The sequence below is a fragment of the Lithobates pipiens genome, unplaced genomic scaffold (assembly GCF_037356315.1).
Source record: "Lithobates pipiens isolate NorthernLeopardFrog02 unplaced genomic scaffold, aLitPip1_a1.2 Scaffold_16, whole genome shotgun sequence".
In the NCBI taxonomy this organism is placed as follows: domain Eukaryota; kingdom Metazoa; phylum Chordata; class Amphibia; order Anura; family Ranidae; genus Lithobates; species Lithobates pipiens.
The window spans coordinates 561,179,492-561,204,180 of NW_027507748.1; the positions used below are offsets into that span (position 1 = coordinate 561,179,492).

The 24,689-nt window shown below is 47.3% G+C and overlaps 1 protein-coding gene across 2 annotated transcripts in view; it reads left to right on the forward strand.

Moving 5' to 3' along the window:
* The first annotated feature begins 19,506 nt into the window (after nt 1–19,506).
* The window catches only part of MARS1 (methionyl-tRNA synthetase 1), a 58,996-nt gene continuing 53,813 nt past the window's right edge, over nt 19,507–24,689 (forward strand). The window contains exons 1-4 of one of the 2 annotated variants that reach the window (XM_077483601.1): nt 19,507–19,753; nt 22,297–22,387; nt 23,570–23,648; nt 23,733–23,861. In XM_077483601.1, the coding sequence (XP_077339727.1) occupies nt 19,651–19,753; nt 22,297–22,387; nt 23,570–23,648; nt 23,733–23,861 (402 nt within the window). In that variant the 5' untranslated portion in view covers nt 19,507–19,650. The remainder of the gene's footprint in view (nt 19,754–22,296; nt 22,388–23,569; nt 23,649–23,732; nt 23,862–24,689) is intronic. The other variant, XM_077483602.1, reaches the window with a different exon arrangement.

Below are 24,689 nucleotides of genomic sequence, written 5' to 3' on the forward strand. Positions count from 1 at the left end.
CCAGGAATGCCGCTGAGGGACCCCAGAAGACGAGGCTCAGGCCACTCTGTGCAAAACCAACTGCACAGAGGAGGTAAGTATGACATGTTTGTTTTTTATAAAAATAAAAAAACGATGATTTAGATATCCTTTAAGACCCCTTTCTCACTGCTGCGCCGTGCCAGTAGCGCTAAAACGGCGCTCGTTTTTGTGTTTTAGCTGCGTTTTTCGGGCACTATTGGGGTGGTTTTTACCTTAAATAATAGGTAAAAAGTCCAGTTTTGCGGCTCTTTTAAAGCGCTTTGGAAGCGCTGCCCATTCAGTGCAATGAGCAGGGCATTTTGGGAGGGCTAAATGTAGCGCTCCCAACCCGCCCCAAAGACTTTTCCTAATGTCCCGCAAGTGCACCGCCCCAGTGGGGTCTTATTCCCTATAATATGAAGAACTGTTCTGGGGTGACATTGCTGCTACCCCACAGATGCAGCAAAGTGTGTGTGTGTGTGTGTGTGTGTGTGTGTGTGTGTGTGTGTGTGTGTGTGTGTGTGTGTGTGTGTGTGTGTGTGTGTGTGTGTGTGTTACTAGCAGGATCACTAGATGATATCAAAAGAAAAAAGCCTAAATATATATATAACTATTGCAGTCATCACATCTAAGAACTGGTATTTTGAAATATTTAAAGCTGAACGCTAGGAATTATTTGTATTGCCTAATTACATTAGTTCAGCTTGCACAATATACAATGCCTTGAAAAACAGAGTTTTAGGTGTCCGTTTATGAAGCAGTGAACAGCGGTGATCCCGAGGATCGCCTCTGATCACAGTCCATTAACGGTTTAACTGTTTGTGTAAACATGTTCTCCCGCCGATGATCTCCGCACATTGAGAATCCTCATTGACTGACTAAGAAAGGCCAGTTTATGAAGATGCGATCTCAGCGCTTCACTGGTGATGTGTCAGAGTTCACACTCCCCGATTCACCAGCTCAGAGGTGGAGAATCGGGGAGTGAAGAGAGAATCTTAGGGGATCTGAGGAGGAAAGAGGAAGATTATTAACCCAAGACGGCAACCATGCCCCCCTGTCATATTTATGTGTATACACACACATACTGTATATATATATATATATATATATACTGTATATATATATATATATATATATATATATACACATACATACACACACACACACACATATATATATATATATATATATATATATATATATATATATATATATATATATTATATATGTAGTGTGTGTGCATATACCGTATTTATCAGTGTATAACACGCGCGTGAGTATAACACACACCCCAAGTTTAGGAGGGAATTTAAAAGAAAAAAACTTTTAGGAGGGAAGTTTAAGGAAAAAAAACTTACATTTAAATGCCCTGCCCAACAATGCAGCCTTATCAGTGTCATTTGCAGCCTTGCATTGCAGCCTTGTCAGTCATTTGCAGCCTTGTCAGTGTTTTTGGCGTTTAAAAATGTCGCCACTGAGATACAGAGTGGATGTCCTGTGTATCTCGGCAGCGCTCGGTAGTTCTCAGCGGCTTTCGGGTATTTTCGGCCACACTTTGTTGTTCTCGGCTATGTTCAGCCACACTCGGCCGTTCTTTGGCCGAGTGTGGCTAAAAATAGCCGAGAACGGCCGTAAATACCCAGAAGCCGCAGAACGGCAGAAACAGGTAGCAACAGCGGGGGATCGCCGTATAACGTGCACCCCTGATTTTAGGGAGGAAAAAGTGCACGTTATACACCGATAAATACGGGGTGTATATATATATATATTGTAGACATGTCACTGGAGAAGTGATCGAGGGGGTGTACATCTCACCTAGGTTGCTACACAGTGTGAGATGGTAAATCCAGGATGGATCAGTTTCTCAGCAGCGATATGCTGCTGAGTTGTTATTTAATTTTGCCGGGCCTGGGTTTATATGGAATGGCAGGTAGGTTTGGTAGAGGGACCTGTCATTCCACATCCCCCGATCCAGTTCTGGGTTTGGGATCAGGTGAGCTTTGATCCTAATTAGCCTGGGAAGCTAAAGGCACTGCAGGGTCTGCAGGTGATTGCTCTCAGCCAGGGAATGAACAATCTGTGTGTTGAAGGAAGCTGCAAGCACAGCCACTGCTGGAGCTAAAACTCACCCTGCGATATCCAGGCGAAAGACGCTGTGTTTGTAAGTGTCAGATAGGTGAGCAGAACCTGTTAGTAAGCGCCCAGCCGGGCTAGGACTTTTATTTTTGTTGTACTTAGAAAGCACGGTGTTGCTATATATTTTGTTTGCTGGACTGTTTGTACCACGAATAAACGCCAAGATCTGCTTTATAAATTCCAAGTCTGCTGTGAACTGTGTCCAAACACACCCTACCCCGGGAAGATCCCTTACAATTGGTGGAGGTAGCGGGCAACGCGGTTGCTAGGGGCAACGGTGTGGACAGACTTGGCTACAGCTGCTGATGTCCTGGGTGAAAGCTGCAACTACACTCCAAAAACAGTCCAGCAACATGGAGGAGATGCTGAAGCAGTTTATGCAAGTGAGTTTGCAACAACAGCAGGCTCAGACAGAGGCCAATAGACGACATGAACAGTCCATGGCTGAACAACAGCAGGCGCAGACAGAGGCCAATAGACGACATGAACAGTCCATGGCTGCACAACAGCAGATGATGGCTGCACAACAGCGGATGCATAAGGAAGAGTTGCAAGCTTTGCGCCAAAGCCAACAACAACTTATCGAGCACCTGATAGTAAATCGAGAGGCGCCTGTGGTTGCTAATCCACCCACAATGGAGGGAGCCGCTCCAGAGATTTTTTTTGGGAGAAGGACTGTGCAGAAAGCGCTGCAAAAGATGACTGCTGAGGACGATGTTGAGGCCTATCTAACAGTATTTGAGCGCGTGGCTGAGCGAGAGAAGTTACCAGCCGCTGAGTGGGCAGAGGTAATTGCGCCCTATTTAACAGGTGAACCTCAAAAGGCCTACTATGACCTCAGTGAGCAAGAGGTTAAGGACTATACTCGGCTAAAAGAGGAGATACTTGCCCGACTAGGAGTTACTACTGCAGTCCGTGCCCGGAGGGTACGCAACTGGAGCTACAGTCTGGACAAATCAGCGAGGTCCCAGATGTATGACCTAATCCATTTGGCAAGAAAGTGGTTGGAGCCAGACACTTCTACTCCTGCACAAATCCTAGAGAAGGTCGTGATGGATCGCTACCTCCGAGCGCTTCCTACTGACCTGCAACGCTGGGTGGGACAAGGTGATCCTAGGAACGCAAACGAACTTGTCAACCTTGTGGAGAGGTTCCAGGCGACTGAGGACTACCTCCGTGATGTTCCTGCAGCATCTTCACCTCCCCGGAGCGCCAGATCTGTGCCGTCAGCTGGTAAGAGACTTCCATCTATTGGGGGAGTGTGGAGGGGTGCTGATGGGGGGAAAAGGGCTCAAGTGGTGTCTCAGGGACAAAAGACTGGTGATGGTCCCGGGTGGCTAAGGGGCTCTGAAAAGGACTCCTTGCCAAAGAGACCAGGCCCTATCCAGTGTTGGAGATGCCATGAGGCGGGACACGTGTCTGCCCATTGCCCTCTTACCTCTGAACCCATGGAATGTGACGCTAGCCGGCGTCAGTCGCTATTTGCGGAACCATCTTGTGCTGCAGTTCCTGGACTAGAGACTGAACCGCAAATCTGCAACATCACAATCAATGACTTTCCTGTTAAAGCGTTAATGGACTCAGGAAGCCTTGTAACCTTGGTGCATGCTAGCCTGGTGACTGGGGACTTAGAGTCTAAAAAGCATATGAGTGTTGTGTGCATACATGGTGATACAAAAGTGTACCCTATAGTGCTGGCTAAAGTCGGGACTGAACAAGGCACCGTACAATATGAAGTGGGTGTGGTTAAAAACCTCATGCATAATGTAATATTGGGGCGCGATTTTCCATTATTCTGGGCTCTTTGGGAAAAAAGAAAAATCCCCAAAAGGAGTGAGGATACCTCTAAGGGGGTTGCCTTGTCCACTGTGAATGATAAAAATGTGCAGGATGAAAATGATTGTTTTCCTTTGCAGGTCCTGGCTGGGGAGGAGGAGGCTCCTCCCACTGAGCAAAATATACTAGACTTAGAGGTGTCTAGCGATAATTTTGGGACTGCACAATTACAGGACCCCACTCTCAAAAATGCGAGAGAGCAGGTTGCTGTTATGAACGGGGTACCTCAGGAACCAGATGCTGAAAAAAGATTTCCACATTTTTCGGTGACTAATGATCTTTTCTATAGAGTCAATAAGGTTAAAGATGAGATTGTGGAACAGCTTCTGGTACCTAAGCCGTACCGGCGTCAGGTGCTTGACATGGCACATAACCATGTTCTTGGGGGACACTTGGGGACTGACAAAACGCGAGAGAGGGTTCTCCAGAGGTTTTTTTGGCCGGCCATATATGATGACATTAAAAAATACTGTGAGTCGTGCCCCACATGTCAGGTTAGTGCCCCAGTGTCACATTTTCGCAGTCCTTTGGTTTCGCTCCCTATTATAGAGGTGCCTTTTGAGCGTATTGCCATGGATTTAGTGGGTCCCATTGTAAAGTCAGCTAGAGGACACCAGTATATTTTGGTAGTCCTGGATTATGCGACCCGCTATCCTGAGGCTGTACCCTTAAGAAACACTGCATCTAAAACAATTGCACGTGAGTTGTTTTATATGTTCTCTAGGACTGGGATCCCCAAAGAAATCCTAACTGACCAAGGTACGCCATTTATGTCGAAAGTAATGAAGGAATTATGCAAACTATTTAAAATCTCACACATCCGTACCTCTGTGTACCACCCCCAGACGGACGGATTGGTGGAGAGATTTAATAAAACTTTGAAACATATGTTGAAGAAAGTGGTGGCAAAAGATGGTCGTGACTGGGATCATTTATTACCCTACCTCATGTTTGCTATTAGGGAGGTGCCCCAAGCGTCCACAGGGTTCTCACCATTCGAGTTGGTCTATGGTCATCACCCTAGGGGTCTACTGGACATTGCAAAAGAGACATGGGAGAATGAGTCCACCCCATACAAGAGTGTTATTGAGCATGTAGCACAAATGCAGGACCGTATAGCCACTGTAATGCCCCTGGTAAGGGAACACCTCCAGAGGGCTCAAGAGGCCCAAAGTAGAATTTACAACCGGTCCGCAAGAATCAGGACATTCAACCCAGGCGATAGGGTCCTTATACTAGTCCCCACTGTTGAGAGTAAATTCTTGGCGAAGTGGCAAGGTCCTTATGAAATTGTTGAAAAGATCAGTGAGGTGAACTACAAGGTGCACCAACCAGGTAGAAGGAAGCCTTTCCAAGTTTATCACATAAACTTGATCAAGCCCTGGAAAGACAGGGAATCCTTGGTGGCGACAAATACTGTTAATGATTTGTCACAACCAATCCCTCCAGTCAAGGTAGGTGATACTCTATCAGTGTCACAGAAACAGGAGGCTCAGGAATTTTTACAGAAAAACAAAAACAAGTTCTCTGACCTCCCAGGGCGTACACACCTCATCCATCATCACATTGAAACTGAGCCTAGAAGCAGAGTAAACCTTAAGCCCTATAGGATACCCGAGGCACGTAGGGAAGCTGTATCTGCCGAGGTAAAACGTATGCTTGCTCTGGGGGTAATTGAGGTGTCACAGAGTGAATGGTCCAGCCCAATTGTGCTAATCCCAAAGCCCAATGGAACTTGGAGGTTCTGTAACGATTTCAGAAAGTTGAATGAGATCTCCAAGTTCGATGCGTATCCTATGCCCAGGGTAGATGAGTTGATTGAGAAGTTGGGTAACGCCAGGTACATAACCACTCTCGATCTCACAAAGGGCTACTGGCAGATTCCACTTTCTGGTGAGGCTAAAGAGAAAACTGCATTCTCCACCCCTGATGGGCTATTCCAGTATGTAGTGATGCCATTCGGGTTACATGGAGCGCCTGCAACTTTCCAGAGGTTGATGGACTTGATTCTGCGACCACATCGTGATTACTCAGCTGCCTACCTCGATGATGTGGTCATTTTTAGCCCTGATTGGGAAAGTCACCTCTGTAAGGTACAGGCCGTGTTGGATGCCATAAGTGATGCGGGGTTGACCATAAATGCCGAGAAGTGTGCTCTAGCCCTAGAAGAGGCCAAATATCTGGGCTACATTATTGGGAGAGGGTTGATTAAGCCACAGCTAAATAAAATTGAGGCAATACAGAATTGGCCTAGACCCCTGACAAGGAAACAGGTTAGAGCTTTCCTGGGTATTATGGGGTATTACCGTAGATTTGTGCCGAACTTTGCCTCAGTTGCTGCTCCACTAACTGACTTGACAAAGGGCGGAAAGACAGCAATGGTCACGTGGACCCCAGAGGCCGAGAAGGCTTTCCAAAGCCTTAAGTCTGCCTTGTGCCAACCACCTGTGTTAGTTACCCCCGATTTCAGGCGAGAATTTCTGGTCCAGACAGATGCCTCTAACACAGGCTTAGGTGCAGTACTCTCACAAGTAGTGAATGGTGAGGAGCATCCAGTGACGTACTTGAGTAGAAAACTAACCCCGGCCGAGAAAAATTATGCCATTGTGGAGCGAGAATGTTTGGCAGTAAAGTGGGCCCTAGAATCGTTAAAGTATTACTTGCTAGGCAGGAAATTCAAGTTGGTGACAGACCATGCCCCCCTAACATGGATGAAGTTAAACAAGGAGAGAAATGCAAGAGTGACTAGATGGTTTCTCTCCCTACAAAACTTTAATTTCACTGTGGAACACAGGCCAGGGAAATTACAGGCAAATGCTGACGCATTGTCAAGGGTGAGTTGTCTGTGGGGACAAAAGGCTCAGCCCTCCGGTCTGAAAAAGAGGGGGGGGATATGTAGACATGTCACTGGAGAAGTGATCGAGGGGGTGTACATCTCACCTAGGTTGCTACACAGTGTGAGATGGTAAATCCAGGATGGATCAGTTTCTCAGCAGCGATATGCTGCTGAGTTGTTATTTAATTTTGCCGGGCCTGGGTTTATATGGAATGGCAGGTAGGTTTGGTAGAGGGACCTGTCATTCCACATCCCCCGATCCAGTTCTGGGTTTGGGATCAGGTGAGCTTTGATCCTAATTAGCCTGGGAAGCTAAAGGCACTGCAGGGTCTGCAGGTGATTGCTCTCAGCCAGGGAATGAACAATCTGTGTGTTGAAGGAAGCTGCAAGCACAGCCACTGCTGGAGCTAAAACTCACCCTGCGATATCCAGGCGAAAGACGCTGTGTTTGTAAGTGTCAGATAGGTGAGCAGAACCTGTTAGTAAGCGCCCAGCCGGGCTAGGACTTTTATTTTTGTTGTACTTAGAAAGCACGGTGTTGCTATATATTTTGTTTGCTGGACTGTTTGTACCACGAATAAACGCCAAGATCTGCTTTATAAATTCCAAGTCTGCTGTGAACTGTGTCCAAACACACCCTACCCCGGGAAGATCCCTTACAATATATATATATATATATATATATATATATATATATATATATATACTTTATTTTATTAGCATTAACCACGTCATCTGTCAGTGTACTGAGCAGTGATAATTTATCACTGCTTAACCCAACCGGTTCCCGACCAGCCGCCGCAGTTTTACTGCGGCAGAATGGCATGGGTGGGCGAAACAACATTACCTTACGGCGGCCTCGACGATCAGTTTAGTTTCAGAAATGATCAGTCTTCATGCTCAGGCCAAGGATTTCTGGCCTGGACCTGCTGATGGGTTCTTATGAATGAAATGCTTCCCCTGCCTCTAAGTGTAAACACAGGCAGGGGAAGTGATGTCATCTCCCTCTCTTTTCCGTTCCAGAGAGAAAACATCCAAACATGAGTTGCACCAACACTATACTGACACAGTACACGAAGGCACATATTTCACCCACTGATCACCCCCCCCCCCCCCAGTTAACCCAGTCACTCCCTGTCACTGTGTCACCAAGTGCAGTGTTCATGTTTTTCTTTGATTACTGTACTGGTGTCATTTGTGTCACTAATCAGCGTTCGGGTACTTAGTAGTAGGCCCAGATAGGTCTAGGGACCCCCTTAAAAAAGGTTTAACCCCGTGATCACCCCTTGTCACCAGTGATCACTGTATTAGTGTCACAGGTGACACTGGTTAGTTAATTTTTTTATAGCGTCAGGGCACCCGCCGTACATTACCTAATAAAAGGTTTAACTAGTTGTCACTAAATGATATATTGCTCAAAAAGTGTCATGGGCATATGTGGAATTACATCCCAAAATATATATGTTGTGTCTCCTGAGTACGGGGATACCACATGTGTGAGACTTTTTGAGAGCCATGTACAGGACCCCGAAAACCAATCACTGCCTTCAGGCTTTCTAAGGGCATTAAATGGTGATTTCACTTCCTCATTACCTATCACAGTTTCAGAGGGCATGAAATGTTAATATAGCACAAAACCCCTCCAAATTACCCCATTTTGGAAAGTAGACACTCAGCTAATTGCTGAGAGGCATGTTGTGTTCACAAAATATTTTATATTTTGACACAAGTTTCGGGAAAAATAGGATTTTTTGTACTTAGTGTAAAATCCTTTTCTCTGTAATTCACCGACCGACACAGCTCCTCTCTGTAACAAAATGGGTTGTTAGCCCTATCAATGGAGATTACTAGGCAAAGTTGTAATACAACACTTCAGAACTTTAGTTCCGCCCAGGGGGGTGGTCCCTTAGGCTACAATCCCCCACACTCTGCCCTAGCAGCCTCAGTACATCAACAAGCAGTGTAACAAAGAGAAAAAGGAGGGGAGGGTGCTGTGTCGGTCGGTGAATTACAGAGAATAGGTTTTTACGGTGAGTACAAAAAATCCTATTTTCTCTTATATTCACCGACCGACACAGCTCCTCTCTGTAACAAAATGCAACGTCCCCAAGCAGTGCCAAACGAGGGGTGGGAAAAACAGCATAAAAACTTCATCCACCATGGCAAGTGGGAAATAGTGAAACCAAACCCACAAAAAAACAGCAGTGCGTGGAAAACCACCACAAAACAACAGGGTATCCTCAACAGGAGTGATCCCCAGACCGCAGCCAACTGCGGAAGTAATGCAACAGTGCATCAACATAACAGTTTACAGTTTACAACATTTACAATATCGATTGACCGTTTAATTGTGCAATGGAAGATAGGCATTCACTTTGAGTAATGGACTTTGGCTAAAATAAGAATCTCTCTAAAGTGCACTTAACGCTTTGAAAAGTTGGAAACTAACTGACACCTGAAAAACATTTTCTTAAATAACTAATAGTTAGCTTATAATTATATAGAAATCTTCTTATTTGAACTGCTTTATTAAGGGAAGCTCTAAGTCCGGACATTCACTATTCCTGTGAAATCCATGTGCAGAGATTCCAATTAGCTAGAATTATTTATTATTTGATTACATATAAAGCGACTATTGTCCTATTTGGAATCTCTGGACATGGTTGGTGTGTGAGGTACCTCCGTTTGTGTCTATTGTTGTGTGTGTGTAGTTTTTTTATTTTTATTTTTGGTTGCAGGTATATGGAAACATTTTTTTGAATAATCACATAGGTGGTATGAAGTCATGAGGGTATATTAAACACTTTTTAGGACTATCTATGAATTAATCATTGTACGGTATTTAATGAATTCTTGGCAATTATGGTATTTATCGCTAATTAAATAAATTACTTTTTTACCTATTTATTTATTTATGCTTCATTAGAGCAGCCCATAGTAGCTATCTGCCTTTCTCCCTTGGTTTCTTTGAAGGTGAAACTCTCTTGTGTTCCCCTCGGGGGAGATATCGTTTTTTATGCATCAACATAACAGTACTGCGTTTTTTTGAAGTACCAGGAAAAAATATCGGTTGCATATTCAATTGCAACTACACGGCCGTCTGAAAAACTTTGCGGCCAAAACAGGCATCAGCCGATGCACTGACGTCTACCTTGTAAAACTTGGTAAACGTATGGCCAGACGACCAGGTCGCCTCCTTACACACCTGAGTGACCGACGCTTGGTGTCGGAAGGCCCAAGACGTTCCGATTGCCCTTGTGGAGTGGCCCGTGACCGGAAAGGGGGGCACCTGCCCCTTCAAGGCGTAGGTTTGTACTACAATCTGTCTGATCCACCTGGAAATGGTGGCCATACTTTGGACCAGCCACTGAAACAAACAAACAAGTGAGTCTGACTTACGAAAGGGAGCCCTAACCACATCTAGAGTGTGAAGGGCCACCTCCTTAGTGCGCTTCGGCTTAGGACACAGAGAAGGTAATACAATGTCCTCATTGATATGAAAAGCCGAGACCACTTTCGGTAGAAAGGACAGTTGCGGACGCAACACCACCTTATCCCCGTGGATAACCAGATAGGGCGATTTGCAGGACAAGGCCGTCAGTTCCGAAACCCTCCTGGTCGATGTGATGGCCACTAGGAAGACCACTTTCTGGGAAAGAGTCAACAAGGGAATCTCCCTGATATTTTCAAATGCCGGTTTTTGAAGCGCCGACAACACCAGGTTCAAATCCCATGGAGGTAACGGTGGAATGCACCGGAGGGACTATGTGTCGTACCCCCTGAACGAAGGTACTCACTAAGGAGTGCGATGTCAGGGGTCATTGAAAAAAGACAGCTAAGGCTGAGATTTGCCCTTTAATGGTATTTAATGCCAATCTCTGGTCAACTCCTTGCTGGAGAAACAGCAGGATCTTGGATATGGGAAAGGAGCGCGGATGCCATCCTTTCTCCTCGCACATGGAAATGTAGGCCTTCCAGGTATGATGGTATATCTTCCGAGAAGAAGATTTCCGTGCCCGCAACATAGTTGGAATCACTGAGTCCGACAGACCCCGGTTCCTCAACACCTGGCTCTCAATAGCCATGCCGTTAAAGCCAGCGATGGTAAAACAGGATGGAGAATTGGACCTTGAGATAGAAGGTCCTCTCACAACGGCAGTCGCCAGGGAGTGTCTGCCACCAGACGCACCAGGTCTGCGTACCAAGGACGCTGAGGCCAATCCGGGGCAACCAGTATTATTGGGATCCCCTCGGCTTCCACTCTGCGAAGCAGACGTGGCAACAGTTTCAGTGGAGGAAAGGCGTAGATCAGTCGATACTGATCCCACGGGGCCACCAGCGCGTCCGACGCGTCTGTCCATGGATCTCTTGTCCTGGACACGAATCTTGGCACCCTCCAATTGAGACGGGAGGCCAGTGGATCCACATCTGGTGTGCCCCACTTCAGGCACAGCAGCCTGAATGTCTCCGGACAAAGAATCTGTTTGACAGCCAAGAGAGAAACTCTATCTTGTAGCCTGTGGAAATCAGATCGCAGACCCATTGGTCGGATAACCAGGAGGACCACCGGGCTGAAAACTTCCGAAGGCGACCCCCCACCCGAAACAAGGGTGGGGGCAAACCTTTATGCGGTAGCACTTTTATTCGCAGGCTTGTTAGGCTTGCGATTCCAGGGACTTTTCTGACCGTCCGTGGGCGTCCTGTTCGGCTCAGGACGTTTAGTTGAAGCTCCGGGCGGACGAAAAAGCCGTTTGTGAGCAGAAAAAGATGGCCCTTGCCTACGGCGTGGCTCCTTAGCTTTCCTGGCCTGTGGGAGTAGTGTACTCTTACCACCAGTGGCATTTTTAATAATGTCATCTAATGAGGCTCCAAAGAGCCGGTCGCCAAGGAAAGGAAGATCCGTCAGGGCTTTTTTGGATGCCTGCACCACAGCTGACACTGAAGCCCTGGATAACAGAGGGAGAGTATCCAGGGCCGCATCACAGATGTACTTAAGGCCTTGCACTGGTTAGCACAAGTGCGGATGCCAGTACAGGTCGCACGGCTGATCCCTCGACCGTAAACAAGGAACGAGCCACCGCCTCGGGCTTCCTGTCCGTGGGATCCTTGAATGCAGGAGTCCCCTCAACCGGGATCGTGGTTACTTTATTTAACCTGGATACTGGGGGGTCCACAGAGAGCCAACCACTTTCTGAGAAGGCTTTCCTCAAAGGGGTAATGCACCACCATGTATTTGGGGACCGAAAAGGTCCGTTGCGGGCGACCCCATTCCTTGTAAATTAACTTGTCAAAATAAGTCAGATACTGGAACACCTTAGGTGAATGTGCTGGCTTGCAGGACCCAAAAGGGACCGGTACATCAGCAGAGGGATCCGCTGGCTCCTGAATCTTCAGGGGATCACGCACAGCTGTGATAAGTGCTCCAACAAGCGCTTTGTCGCGCATGGACCCGGACGGGGACGCATCCTTACTGTCCTGGTCAGCATCATCTGACAAGACAGAGCAGGGGTCATCGGCCTCAGCATGACCCGAGTCCGTGTCAGAGCTCTCCCCAGAGGACGGAGGGGGGGGGGGGGCAGGGGCCGCTTTTTAGCACCTTTCTTCCCATGCATCGCCTCTATCTTAGCAACGAACAAATTGAGGACCGCCGTCTGGGTGTCCATGGGAACCGCGCAGTCCGCAGGTGACCTGGTTGCAATTGCCTGCATTTCAGGGGAAGAAACACCAATTTCTGAAGCCATGCTGACCCTACCCTGTCTGCCACCCGAAGGGGACTTAGGACAGTGACAGTCCCGCCCTCCTTGCTGCCGCTGACTGAGGGGTTCTAACCCGCCGGACTCACCGCCATGAGGAGTTCCGCGCTGTATACAGCAGTGCCTGTAGCCCCCTAGCGCTCCCAGATGCAAAGGGACCAAAGCATTGTTGTGGCAGCCGTCAGAATGATCGGTGAACGATCGCTGAGCGATCTGAAAAACGTGTCCAGATTACATAGAAAGCCTGCCAGCGCTCTGTGATGACAAAACAGGAAGCTGAGGGCACAAGAAACTGCTGCTAAAGCACAAAAAATGTGGTCCGGCTTAAAGAAAATGGCCTTCAGTGTTCTGAATAGGGAATCACTGGGAAAATGGCCGCTTGAAGCCCAGAAGCATGCTGTCCCTTGCCCACACTGAAAATGGCCTCCAGCCAGCGCCATGAGAGGCAGAAAGAAACTTGTGGCAGACACAGCGCTGCACCGACACAGGGGCAACCCTCACAGACACCTCCCGGGATTAAGCACTCAGGACCCAGGCACCCCAGTACAGCCAGAACCCAGGTGAGGGCCCAGGGGCACGCACACACCGCTCAGCAGCATCCATGCACAGCCCCCCCCCCCATGAGGGGGGGAGGAGGGGAGTTAGGGACAGGGGAGAGAAGAGAGGGGGGTGAGGGGGCCCCCTGAATCGATCTCCCAGGGAATGCCCAGCTGCTCAACCCTGCCGAGACAGGGAGAGCCATACTTACCAGTCCTGAAGAGCTGGAAGACATTCCATTGTAGCCAACTCCTGATCAGTACAGGGAAGGATACTGACCTCGGCATACTGTGACGCACACATCAGTAGCCCGGTCATATGTATGCCCTGGAGCATAAAAGCTCACGACCACCTCTGGAGCTAAGGTATGTCGTGGTCTGCCGTAGGGATGAGCTTCGTGTTCGAGTCGAACGTACGTTCGACTCGAACATTGGCTGTTCGTGCGTTCGGCGAATTCCGAACGTTTTGGCCGTTCGCGTCAAAATTCGAGTGACGCGCGCGCGGACCACAATGCACTGCGTTGGCGCAGTGCATTGCTGCCCGATGATTGGCCAAGCATGCACTGTGACCCCGCATGCTTGGCCAATCGCAGCGCCGGCAGCGAGGAGAGCCATGATTGGCCACAGGCATCCTGCCTGTGGCCAATCATAGCTTAGGCTGTGTAGTGCACGCCCCACACTATATAAGGCCGCCTTTAAGGCGGCCTCCTGTAGTGTGTTACTTTGCATCTGAAGCAGTGGGTGTTCTGTGTACCTTCAACACAGTACACACCAATCGTTTTTGGCTGATTTCCTATCTTGCTGCTGTGTAGTGGTTGTTGTCTGTGCCCTGACTGCAGTATACACCACTATATTCACCTCACCTATATAGCTAGTGATCTAGCTTTAACCACTTAACAAATGCCCATTGCCGATTAACGGCTTCAGGGCGGTTGTTTAACTCAGAGAGGCCATTAATTAACGGCCTCCCAGAATTCTGCTCTCGCGTGCCCCGAGGTGTGCGCACTCGAGAGCATCCGTGACCGCCGGGTCCATAGCGGCCGTTTACCACGTGATTGCTCCGTCAAATGACGGAGTGATCACTTGGAAACAAACCGGCGTTATGTTATGACGCCTGTTCCTCCCTCCCCTTTCTGTACCGATCGGTACAGCGGAGGGGAAAGAGATCGGTGTCAGCAGCGATGTGGGCTGCATCTGCAGTGCCCACATCGCTGCTCACCGAATTTAACCCCTCAATTCCCTGCCAATACTCTGCAATACCAGTGCATACTCTGCAGTACCCTGCCATTACTCTGCAGTACCCCGCCATTACTCTGCAGTACCCCGCCATTACTCTGCAGTGCAGTACCCCGCCATTACTCTGCAGTGCAGTACCCCGCCATTACTCTGCAGTGCAGTACCCTGCCATTACTCTGCAGTACCCCGCCATTACTCTGCAGTGCAGTACCCTGCCATTACTCTGCAGTGCAGTACCCTGCCATTACTCTGCAGTACCCTGCCATTACTCTGCAGTACCCCGCCATTACTCTGCAGTACCCCGCCATTACTCTGCAGTACCCCCCATTACTCTGCAGTAACCCCCATTACTCTGCAGTACCCCCCAATACTCTGCAGTACCCGCCATTACTCTGCAGTACCCCCAATACTCTGCAGTACCCTGCTATTACTCTGTAGTACCCCGCCAATACCCGGCCAATACTCTGTAATACCCTGCCATAAATTGCCATACCCAGCCATACTCAGAGATACCCAGCCATACTCGGTGATACCCTGAAATACCCAGCCATAGACGCCCCCCACCCCTCACCGCCCTCCGGTGCTTCTACCAACTCGCCAGTACAATCAAAGCCAGAATCTTTTTTTTATTTTTTATTTCAGGCTTCCCAGCCTAGAGGTGAGATGTGGGGTCATATTGACCCCCCAAATTTCACTGTAAAGAGGACCTGTCACCCCATATTCCTATTACAAGGGATGTTTACATTTCTTGTAATAGGAATAAAAGTGATCAAAAATATATTTTTGGGAAAAAAAATGTCAAACTAAAATAAATAAAGTAAAATGAACAATAAAAAAATAAAATAAAAATTAAAGCGCCCATGTCCCCATGTGCTCGCATGTGCCACACATGTGAGGTATCCCCCCGAGAATGTTAGAGCGAGAGCAATAATTCTAGTCCTAGACCTCCTCTGCAACTCAAAACATGTAACCAGTAAAAAAAAAATTAAAGCGTCGCCTATGGGGATTTTTTAAGTAGCGACGTTTGGCGCCATTCCACGGGCATGTGCAATTTTGAAGAGTGACATGTTTGATATCTATTTACTCAGCATAACTTCATCTTTCACTTTATGCAAACATTGGGCTAACAAGTGGTTAATAATAGAGCTTGCAGTCAGTAGTGTTAGGAGATAGTGCGTGCTGTCTGCGTGCTCTGTACCCAGTACATACCGCTATAATATAGGGCAGGCCCCTACTTTCAAACATCCAACTTACAAACATCTCCTACTTGCAAACGGAAGGAGACAGCAGCAAGTGAGATGAAAAAAGATGGACGACAAAACAAATTATACAGGGGTGATAACCCTTCCCTATGTTTTCCAAAAAGCTTAAAGATATTTTTTTTGACTGGAGCTACACTTTAAAAATGTACCGGTTGAAAATGACAAACAGATTCAACTTAACACAACAAACCTACACAGTCCCTGTCTTGTTTGCACCGCCTGTATACTGCTGTTCTGAGTATATAGGGCCTGGGGGCCACACGCATTTCCTTTTTTTAATATGGGTACGGGGTTCCCCTTAATATGTGTACAAGACCCAAATAGGCTGGTAATGGGCAGGGAGGGCTACCCATGCCATTTTTCTGAATGATTTTCAACCATATTGCAGGAACCAGATATAACATTAAAACCGCAAGCAGTTTTAAATGGTGTTATTTCCGTTTAATGTCATTTTGTGCAGGGACTGTTCTAAACACGGGAAACGTGGCACTTCACAGGCATACTATAGACACCCCCCAGGCACCATATTTAAAGGAATATTTCACTTTTTTTTTCACTTTAATCGTCATTAAAATCAGTGCTCCCGCCAAAACGGTAGTTTTTAAAACTTTTTTTTGCAGTGACCCATGTCCCCTGAGGCAGGAGGCAGGTCGCCAAACCCTTTTTAGGACACTATCTTGCATATTAGCCGTTAAAATTAGCACTTTCCAATTCGAACGTTCGAGTCCCATAGACTTCAATGGGGTTCTAACGTTCGTACCGAACGCGGGGGTCGTTCGCAAATTCTGGTGCGAACCGAACCGGGGGGTGTTCGGCTCATCCCTAGTCTGCCGAGACGTAGCTGCGACCTGCATACGCTTGATGGCCGGACTGGGGAGACTACAAGGATAAGTGAACCAGCATGTCACCCAGCCGGCTGTTGGTAAAAGATCACAGGATCATTCATCTTGCACAAAAAGCCAGAATAACCCTAACCCTAACCCTCACTAGGCAAAATAAAACTGAGGCTGCAAGGGCAGATTGTGGGGGATTGTAGCCTAAGGAACCGCCCCCCTGGGCGGAACTAAAATTCTGAAGTGTTGTATTACAACTTTGCCTAGAAATCTCCAGTGATAGGGCTAACAACCCATTTTGTTAGAGAGGAGCTGTGTCGGTCGGTGAATATGATAGAAATTAATTTTTATTTTTATAAAAAAAAATTTACACAAAGTTATCACTGGAAAGCCTGAAGGCGGTGATTGGTTTTTGGAGTCCTGTATGCGGCTAGGCTGCCAAAAAGTCTCACATATGTGTTATCCCCGTACTCAGGAGAAGCAGCAGAATGTATTGTGGGGTGTCTACTTTCCAAAATGGCATCATTGGGGGGGGGGGGGGTTGTGCTATCTTTGCATTTTATGGCCATCAAAACTGCGATAGGCAGTGAGAAGTGAAATCAAAAATGTATACCCTTAGAAAGCCTGAAGGCGGTGCTTGGTTTGCGGGAACTTGTACACGGCTAGGATCCCAAAAAGTTTTACACATGTGGTATCCCCATACTCAGGAGAAGCAGCAGAACGTATTTTGGGGTGTAACTACACATATAACCATGGCTTGTGTGAGCAATATATCATTTAGTGACAACTTTGTGTGATTTTTATATGTTCCAATCACTTTATATTCAATGGGCTCAACATGCCTCTCAGGAATTTCCTTGGGGTGTCTACTTTCCAAAATGGGGTCATTTGGGGGGGGGGGGTTGTACTGCCCTGCCATTTTAGCACCTCAAGAAATTAGATAGGCAGTCATAAACTAAAAGCTACTAGTATTGGTATCTTCCCCGATACTGAGTATTTACAGGGGTACTTGCACTCGTGCAAATACTCCCGATGCCTAATCCGATACTTGGATACTCAAGGATGATCGGTGCGGTGGCGGGGGAAGTTCTAATCACCAGTCTCTGTGTGGCTTTCATTAAAGCAGCTGACACCCACTTCTCCTCCTCTCCGTAGCTTTCAGCTGCTTTATTGAAATCCACACAAGAAGATCGGTGATTATAACTTCCCCCATCGCCTCACTGATCATGCCCTGTATCTTCCTCCAGCTGCATCTCTGAAGAGGTTGAAGGGGGGGTCAGCCTGTCAGTGCTCAGACCATACGCCGCACACTGCATCAAATTGGTCTGCATGGCTGTTGTCACAGAAGGAAGCCACTTCTAAAGATGATGCACAAGAAAGCCCAAAAAGTTTGTTGAAGACAAGCAGACTAAAGACATGGATTACTGGAACCATGTCCTGTGGTCTGATGAGACCAAGATAAACATATTTGGTTCAGATAGCATCAGGCGTGTGTGGTGGCAACCAGGTGAGGAGTACAAAGATAAATGTGTCTTGCCTACAGTCAAGCATGGTGGTGGGAGTGCCATGGTCTGGGGCTGTATGAGTGCTGCCGACACTGGGGAGCTACAGTTCATTGAAGGAACCATAAATGCCAACATATACTGTGACATACTGAAGCAGAGCATGATCCTCTCCCTTCTGAGACTGGGCCATAGATCAGTATTCCAACATGATAACGACCCCAAACAGAACTCCAAGATGACCACTGCCTTGCTAAAGAAGCTGAGTGTAAAGGTGATGGACTGGCCAAGCATGTCTCCAGACCTAAACCCTATTGAACATCCTCAAATAGAAGGTGGAGGAGCCCAAGGTCTCTAACATCCACCAGCTCTGTGATGTCATCATGGAGGAGTGGAAGAGGACTCCAGTGGCAACCTGGGAAGCTCTGGTGAACTCCATGCCCAATAGGGTTAAGGTAGTGCTAGAAAATAATAGCGGTCACACAAAATATTGACAATTTGGGCCCAATTTGGACATTTTCACTTAGGGGTGTACTCACTTTTGTTGCCAGTGGTTTAGAAATGAATGGCTGTGTGTTGAGTTATTTTGACGGGACAGAAAATGTACACTGTTATACAAGCTGTACACTCATTACTTACATTGTAGCAAAGTGTAATTTCTTCAGTGTTGTCACATGAATAGAAAGAATAAAATATTTACAAAAATGTGAAGGGTGTACTGTGTGTGTGTGTGTGTGTGTGTATGTATATATATATATATATATATATAAAATAATTGTAAATAAATACATTTAAAAGTGTCCGGTGTCATCTAACACAAATGTACACAGTGTTCAAATCACACATGTGAAGTATCGATGTGATCGTTAGAGCGAGAGCAATAATTCTAGCAAAATACCTCCTCTGTAACTCTAACCTGGTAATGGTTAAAAAAAAATTTAAATGTCACCTATGGAGATTTTTAAGTACCGTAGTTTTTCACCATTCCATGAGTGCGCAATTTTAAAGTGTAACATTTTCGGTATCTATATACTCAGCATGACATCATCTTCACATTATACAAAAACAATTGGGCTCACTCAAGTGTTTTATTAATTCAAAAGTGTTTCCCCCCCAAAAAATTGGGTTTGAGAGACCGTAGCGCAAACACAGTGTGACGTAAAATATTGCAACAACCGCCATGTTATTCTCCTGAGTCTTTGCACAAAAATTATATCTAATGTTTGGGGTACTAAGTACTGCCCTAAGACCTTTAGGTTGAGGCCCCTGCATAGAACGCCACATATCCAAAACAGCCTCTTGTCAGGAATCAGGTCAGACATATGTAATATCGCTCCCATAGTGTGGAATCTGTCATTCCAGACAGACAGGTATCCCCTTTTCTCTAGGTTACAACACGTAAGCTCCGTCCACACACCGTCTCCTAGAACACTCTGCACGCTGTGTTGGGAACCAGCGTTTGATTAGAGTACTCAGGACACACCTCCGCACGTCTCCACGTCACGCCGTCTGAAAACGATCCATTCCTTGGGGAGTGTGGGAAATGTAGTTTTGGAGGTCCCGCTGTCAGTCGACATTGCTGTGTACACAGAGATTGTAGGACTCGTCTTCCCGGCGTCCTCCGCGGTCCATGTGCTTGTAGGCTTTACAGCGCGTTGCATCAGCTGTGCTGGTTGTTGTAGGTGCCGGTTGTTTGTGGTTGGGCATTCAGTGAGCCGGTATGAAGCTGTTCTTGAGTGAGGGGAACCCGCACGGGCTGAAGGTGCTGGCCGCAGCTGGAACATGGGCTGCACAGGTGGAGATCCAGAGACTACAGCAGGAGGGTAAGAGGTTTAGAAGGGGCAGAGGCAGGACATGGGCTCCTCATGATGGGTCCCCCAATGCTGAGACGGGACACGGGCTCCTCATGGGTCCCCCAATGCTGAGACAGGACAGTCCCCCAATGCTGAGACAGGACAGTCCCCCAGTGCTGAGACAGGACAGTCCCCCAGTGCTGAGACAGGACAGTCCCCCAGTGCTGAGACAGGACAGTCCCCCAGTGCTGAGACAGGGCAGTCCCCCAGTGCTGAGACAGGGCAGTCCCCCAGTGCTGAGACAGGGCAGTCCCCCAGTGCTGAGACAGGGCAGTCCCCCAGTGCTGAGACAGGGCAGTCCCCCAGTGCTGAGACAGGGCAGTCCCCCAGTGCTGAGACAGGGCAGTCCCCCAGTGCTGAGACAGGGCAGTCCCCCAGTGCTGAGACAGGGCAGTCCCCCAGTGCTGAGACAGGGCAGTCCCCCAGTGCTGAGACAGGGCAGTCCCCCAGTCAGGCATGTACTGGCCATCGGGACTACCGGGAGTTTCCCGGTGGGCCGATGGCTCAGTGGGCCACTCTGATGTAAGGGGGCTGGTGATGGGACACTCTGATGTAAGGGGGCTGGTGATGGGACACTCTGATGTAAGGGGGCTGGTGATGGGACACTCTGATGTAAGGGGGCTGGTGATGGGACACTCTGATGTAAGGGGGCTGGTGATGGGACACTCTGATGTAAGGGGGCTGGTGATGGGACACTCTGATGTAAGGGGGCTGCTCATGGGACACTCTGATGTAAGGGGGCTGCTCATGGGACACTCTGATGTAAGGGGGCTGCTCATGGGACACTCTGATGTAAGGGGGCTGCTCATGGGACACTCTGATGTAAGGGGGCTGCTCATGGGACACTCTGATGTAAGGGGGCTGCTCATGGGACACTCTGATGTAAGGGGGCTGCTCATGGGACACTCTGATGTAAGGGGGCTGCTCATGGGACACTCTGATGTAAGGGGGCTGCTCATGGGACACTCTGATGTAAGGGGGCTGCTCATGGGACACTCTGATGTAAGGGGGCTGCTCATGGGACACTCTGATGTAAGGGGGCTGCTCATGGGACACTCTGATGTAAGGGGGCTGCTCATGGGACACTCTGATGTAAGGGGGCTGCTCATGGGACACTCTGATGTAAGGGGGCTGCTCATGGGACACTCTGATGTAAGGGGGCTGCTCATGGGACACTCTGATGTAAGGGGGCTGCTCATGGGACACTCTGATGTAAGGGGGCTGCTCATGGGACACTCTGATGTAAGGGGGCTGCTCATGGGACACTCTGATGTAAGGGGGCTGCTCATGGGACACTCTGATGTAAGGGGGCTGCTCATGGGACACTCTGATGTAAGGGGGCTGCTCATGGGACACTCTGATGTAAGGGGGCTGCTCATGGGACACTCTGATGTAAGGGGGCTGCTCATGGGACACTCTGATGTAAGGGGGCTGCTCATGGGACACTCTGATGTAAGGGGGCTGCTCATGGGACACTCTGATGTAAGGGGGCTGCTCATGGGACACTCTGATGTAAGGGGGCTGCTCATGGGACACTCTGATGTAAGGGGGCTGCTCATGGGACACTCTGATGTAAGGGGGCTGCTCATGGGACACTCTGATGTAAGGGGGCTGCTCATGGGACACTCTGATGTAAGGGGGCTGCTCATGGGACACTCTGATGTAAGGGGGCTGCTCATGGGACACTCTGATGTAAGGGGGCTGCTCATGGGACACTCTGATGTAAGGGGGCTGCTGATGGGACACTCTGATGTAAGGGGGCTGCTGATGGGACACTCTGATGTAAGGGGGCTGCTGATGGGACACTCTGATGTAAGGGGGCTGCTGATGGGACACTCTGATGTAAGGGGGCTGCTGATGGGACACTCTGATGTAAGGGGGCTGCTGATGGGACACTCTGATGTAAGGGGCTGGTCTGGATGAAGTCCAGGGCCAAATTTCTGTCCCAGTCCAGCCCTGCCCCCAGTGCTGAGACAGGGCAGTCCCCCAGTGCTGAGACAGGGCAGTCCCCCAGTGCTGAGACAGGGCAGTCCCCCAGTGCTGAGACAGGGCAGTCCCCCAGTGCTGAGACAGGGCACAGGCTCCTTATGATGGGTCCCCCAATGCAGAGACGGGACACTGCCTATTTTGTTAAAAGCAGACATTACAGTTGCGTTACAATTTTGTACAAAGTCATCTATGTATAAGCTCTGCATAGTTCATCAGTTCTTTGAGTAAATGACCTGGAACAAACCTGCAAATTAGAAAATCGTAACGCATAACCTTCATAATTCCATGCTATTTGCTCAGAAAATTTTACTTTTTAGCTTGCCAGCCGGAGAACTAGCATTTTCAGAAGTAGTCTGCAGTAGCATGTTCTCATAATACAGATTTCCTTTAATAAAAATCTGTTGTTTGTTTTTTTTTTTTTTTTTTGTTTTTTTTTTTGTTTTTTTTTATTGTGTTTTATGTAAAGCTTTTTACTATCAGATGGCATTTGTGTATGGTTTAATTTGTCTTGTCTTCTCGCCTAGAAAAAGTCGTTCCTTTCTTGTCACAGCCCAAACTGCCAGCACTAGAACTTGATAATGGGAATTTCCTATTTACTCCAAATGCAATCTGTAGGTGAGTAGACGGTGTTACATCCTTTTTTTCCTTTTAGTCAGAATGTGTAAAATAAAGTGATCATTTCAGAATTGATCTGTAGCTCCATACACCATTTCATCGGCTTAAATGCGAAGTATAGCCAAAGTTTTTTTTGGCTATACGTCTTCTATTTATCGCAAGAGTGCAGTTTTTTTTTTTTTTTTTTACTACACTCCAGTGACCTGTTTTCATCGGACTTAAGTCACAGAGCTGGTCCAAGGTCTACCCAGCTGCCTGGACTGGCACCTGGCTCAGAGCCTGAGCCAACCCACTCCACAGCCCAGCACTCCAATGAGCACTAAAGGGGCAGAGCAGAGAGCCAGAGACTGACAGCCAAGGCCCTGTGTTCAGAGCAGAGGTGGAGAACTGAGCGATAATCGGTGTTTGATCGCTCATTTCTCACTACAGAGCCGGTGGGGGACAAATGCAACATCGATGCTGCATCCACTTAAGTGGGTATAAATGTGTTATTTTTTATTTTTTTCAAAGGCATACTTCTCTTTTTAAATACAATTGACATTTCACCAAGGATGATAGATTTTCTTTTGCAAAATCAAATTGCTATTAAAACCATTTGCTTGATTTGATCAGAATCTTATAGTTTGTCAAAAAATTACATAAGTGTAGGGTGGGCATAACGCTGCCAGGCCGCTATTCATATGCCAACTTTTACTTCTCAGTGTGGGAGTCCCAAAGCAAGCGAGGAGCTAAGCATTATTATTCTTATTATACAGGTTTTGTATAGCACCAACAGTTTGCGTAGTGCTTTACAACAAGGGGGCAGACGGTACAGTTACAATTCAATAAATACAATTATAATGAACATTGCTGTTCTGTATAATTGCAGGATGTCTTCTAAAGCCTGGTTCAGAGTTGTGCAGGCTCCATTCTCTAGGTAGGGCAGCTCATTCATTTCAGTGGGTTGCCCTATCTATGGTACTGCCCTAGCTATGGTACTGCAGCACCATGCAGTTTTGCTGATGTGTGGGGGTACCTGTAAGAATTAATAGCACCCCCTGCATCTCCTAAACAGCAGTGCCTTTCTCTTGCACGTTGGGAATGGGCGCGATTGTATAAACTTTCCTAACTGGTCCTCAGAGTTATAGCAACAGAAGTGATGGGGAGAAGTTGACACTTTTTTTGTTCTTATTTGTTTTGTAGGTGTTTTTATTTGTCTGCTGGGAAGGAGACAAGTGACCTCATTAATCAATGGCTAGAATGGGAAGCTACAGAGCTGCAGGTATATTCCCTGAGCATGTTCATACTTGCCACACTGTTACGTATAAAAAATGAGCGTGTGCTAACAGGTTTTGCTTTGTTCCAGCCAACTGTCTCTGCTGCTTTGTATGCTCACGTGGTGCAAGGGAGGAAGAAGGAAGACGTTCTACAAACAGTTAACAATTCTCTGGTCTACATTGCTCAAAATATTACAAAGAAAGCATACCTTGCTGGCGTAAGTGTATAAAGCAAACTTTGTGACATTTTTTTTTTTTTTTTTTTTTTATTCATGGGAATAAAGCTGAACTCCAGGCAGATAGTAGATGCACAAACTGCAGCTCTGTAAACCTTAATACATCAGTAAATGTAATTTTTATATGCAAGCAGTGTAAATGCCTGAATTTGACTTGGAATCAGATACTAGCAGTCTATCGCATGGTAAAGCTCAGAGAAGGGGCGGTAGAAGCAGCACAAGGAACCAGTCAGGTGTATTGCATTGCAAGGAGCATGTTGATAGTAGGGGAGAGCAGAGTAGCAGAGATTAGTTCATCAGTGTGTTGCTTTTCCTTTTGACTATCCAGTCACAGGGTATGTGTTGGGGAGAGAAGACCTGCAGTAGATATTGATCACACCCCCTTTCCTAGTAGACAGAGCTGTGTAAATCTTAGAACTGAATGGTCATACAGTGGGGAAAATAATTATTTCATCAGATTTTTTTTTGGTTTGCCCACTTGCAAAGAAATTAAGGGTCCATATTTTTTATGATGGGTGTATTTTAAATGATAGCGATAGAATATCAACCAAAAATCCATTTAAAAAATACGTGAAACAAATGCTATAAATTTAAGTTGTAGTTGAGTGAGTAAAATAAGTATTTGATCCTCAAGCAAAACATAAGTTTGTGCATGATGGGGAAACCCTTGTTGGCAAGCACAGAGGTAAGACGTTTCTTGTAGACGGTTGCCAGGTTTGCACACATCTCGGGAGGGATTTTGGTCAACTCTTCTATAAATCCTTAAGGTTTCTTGGCTGTCTCTTGGCAACTCGAAGTTTCAGCTCCCTC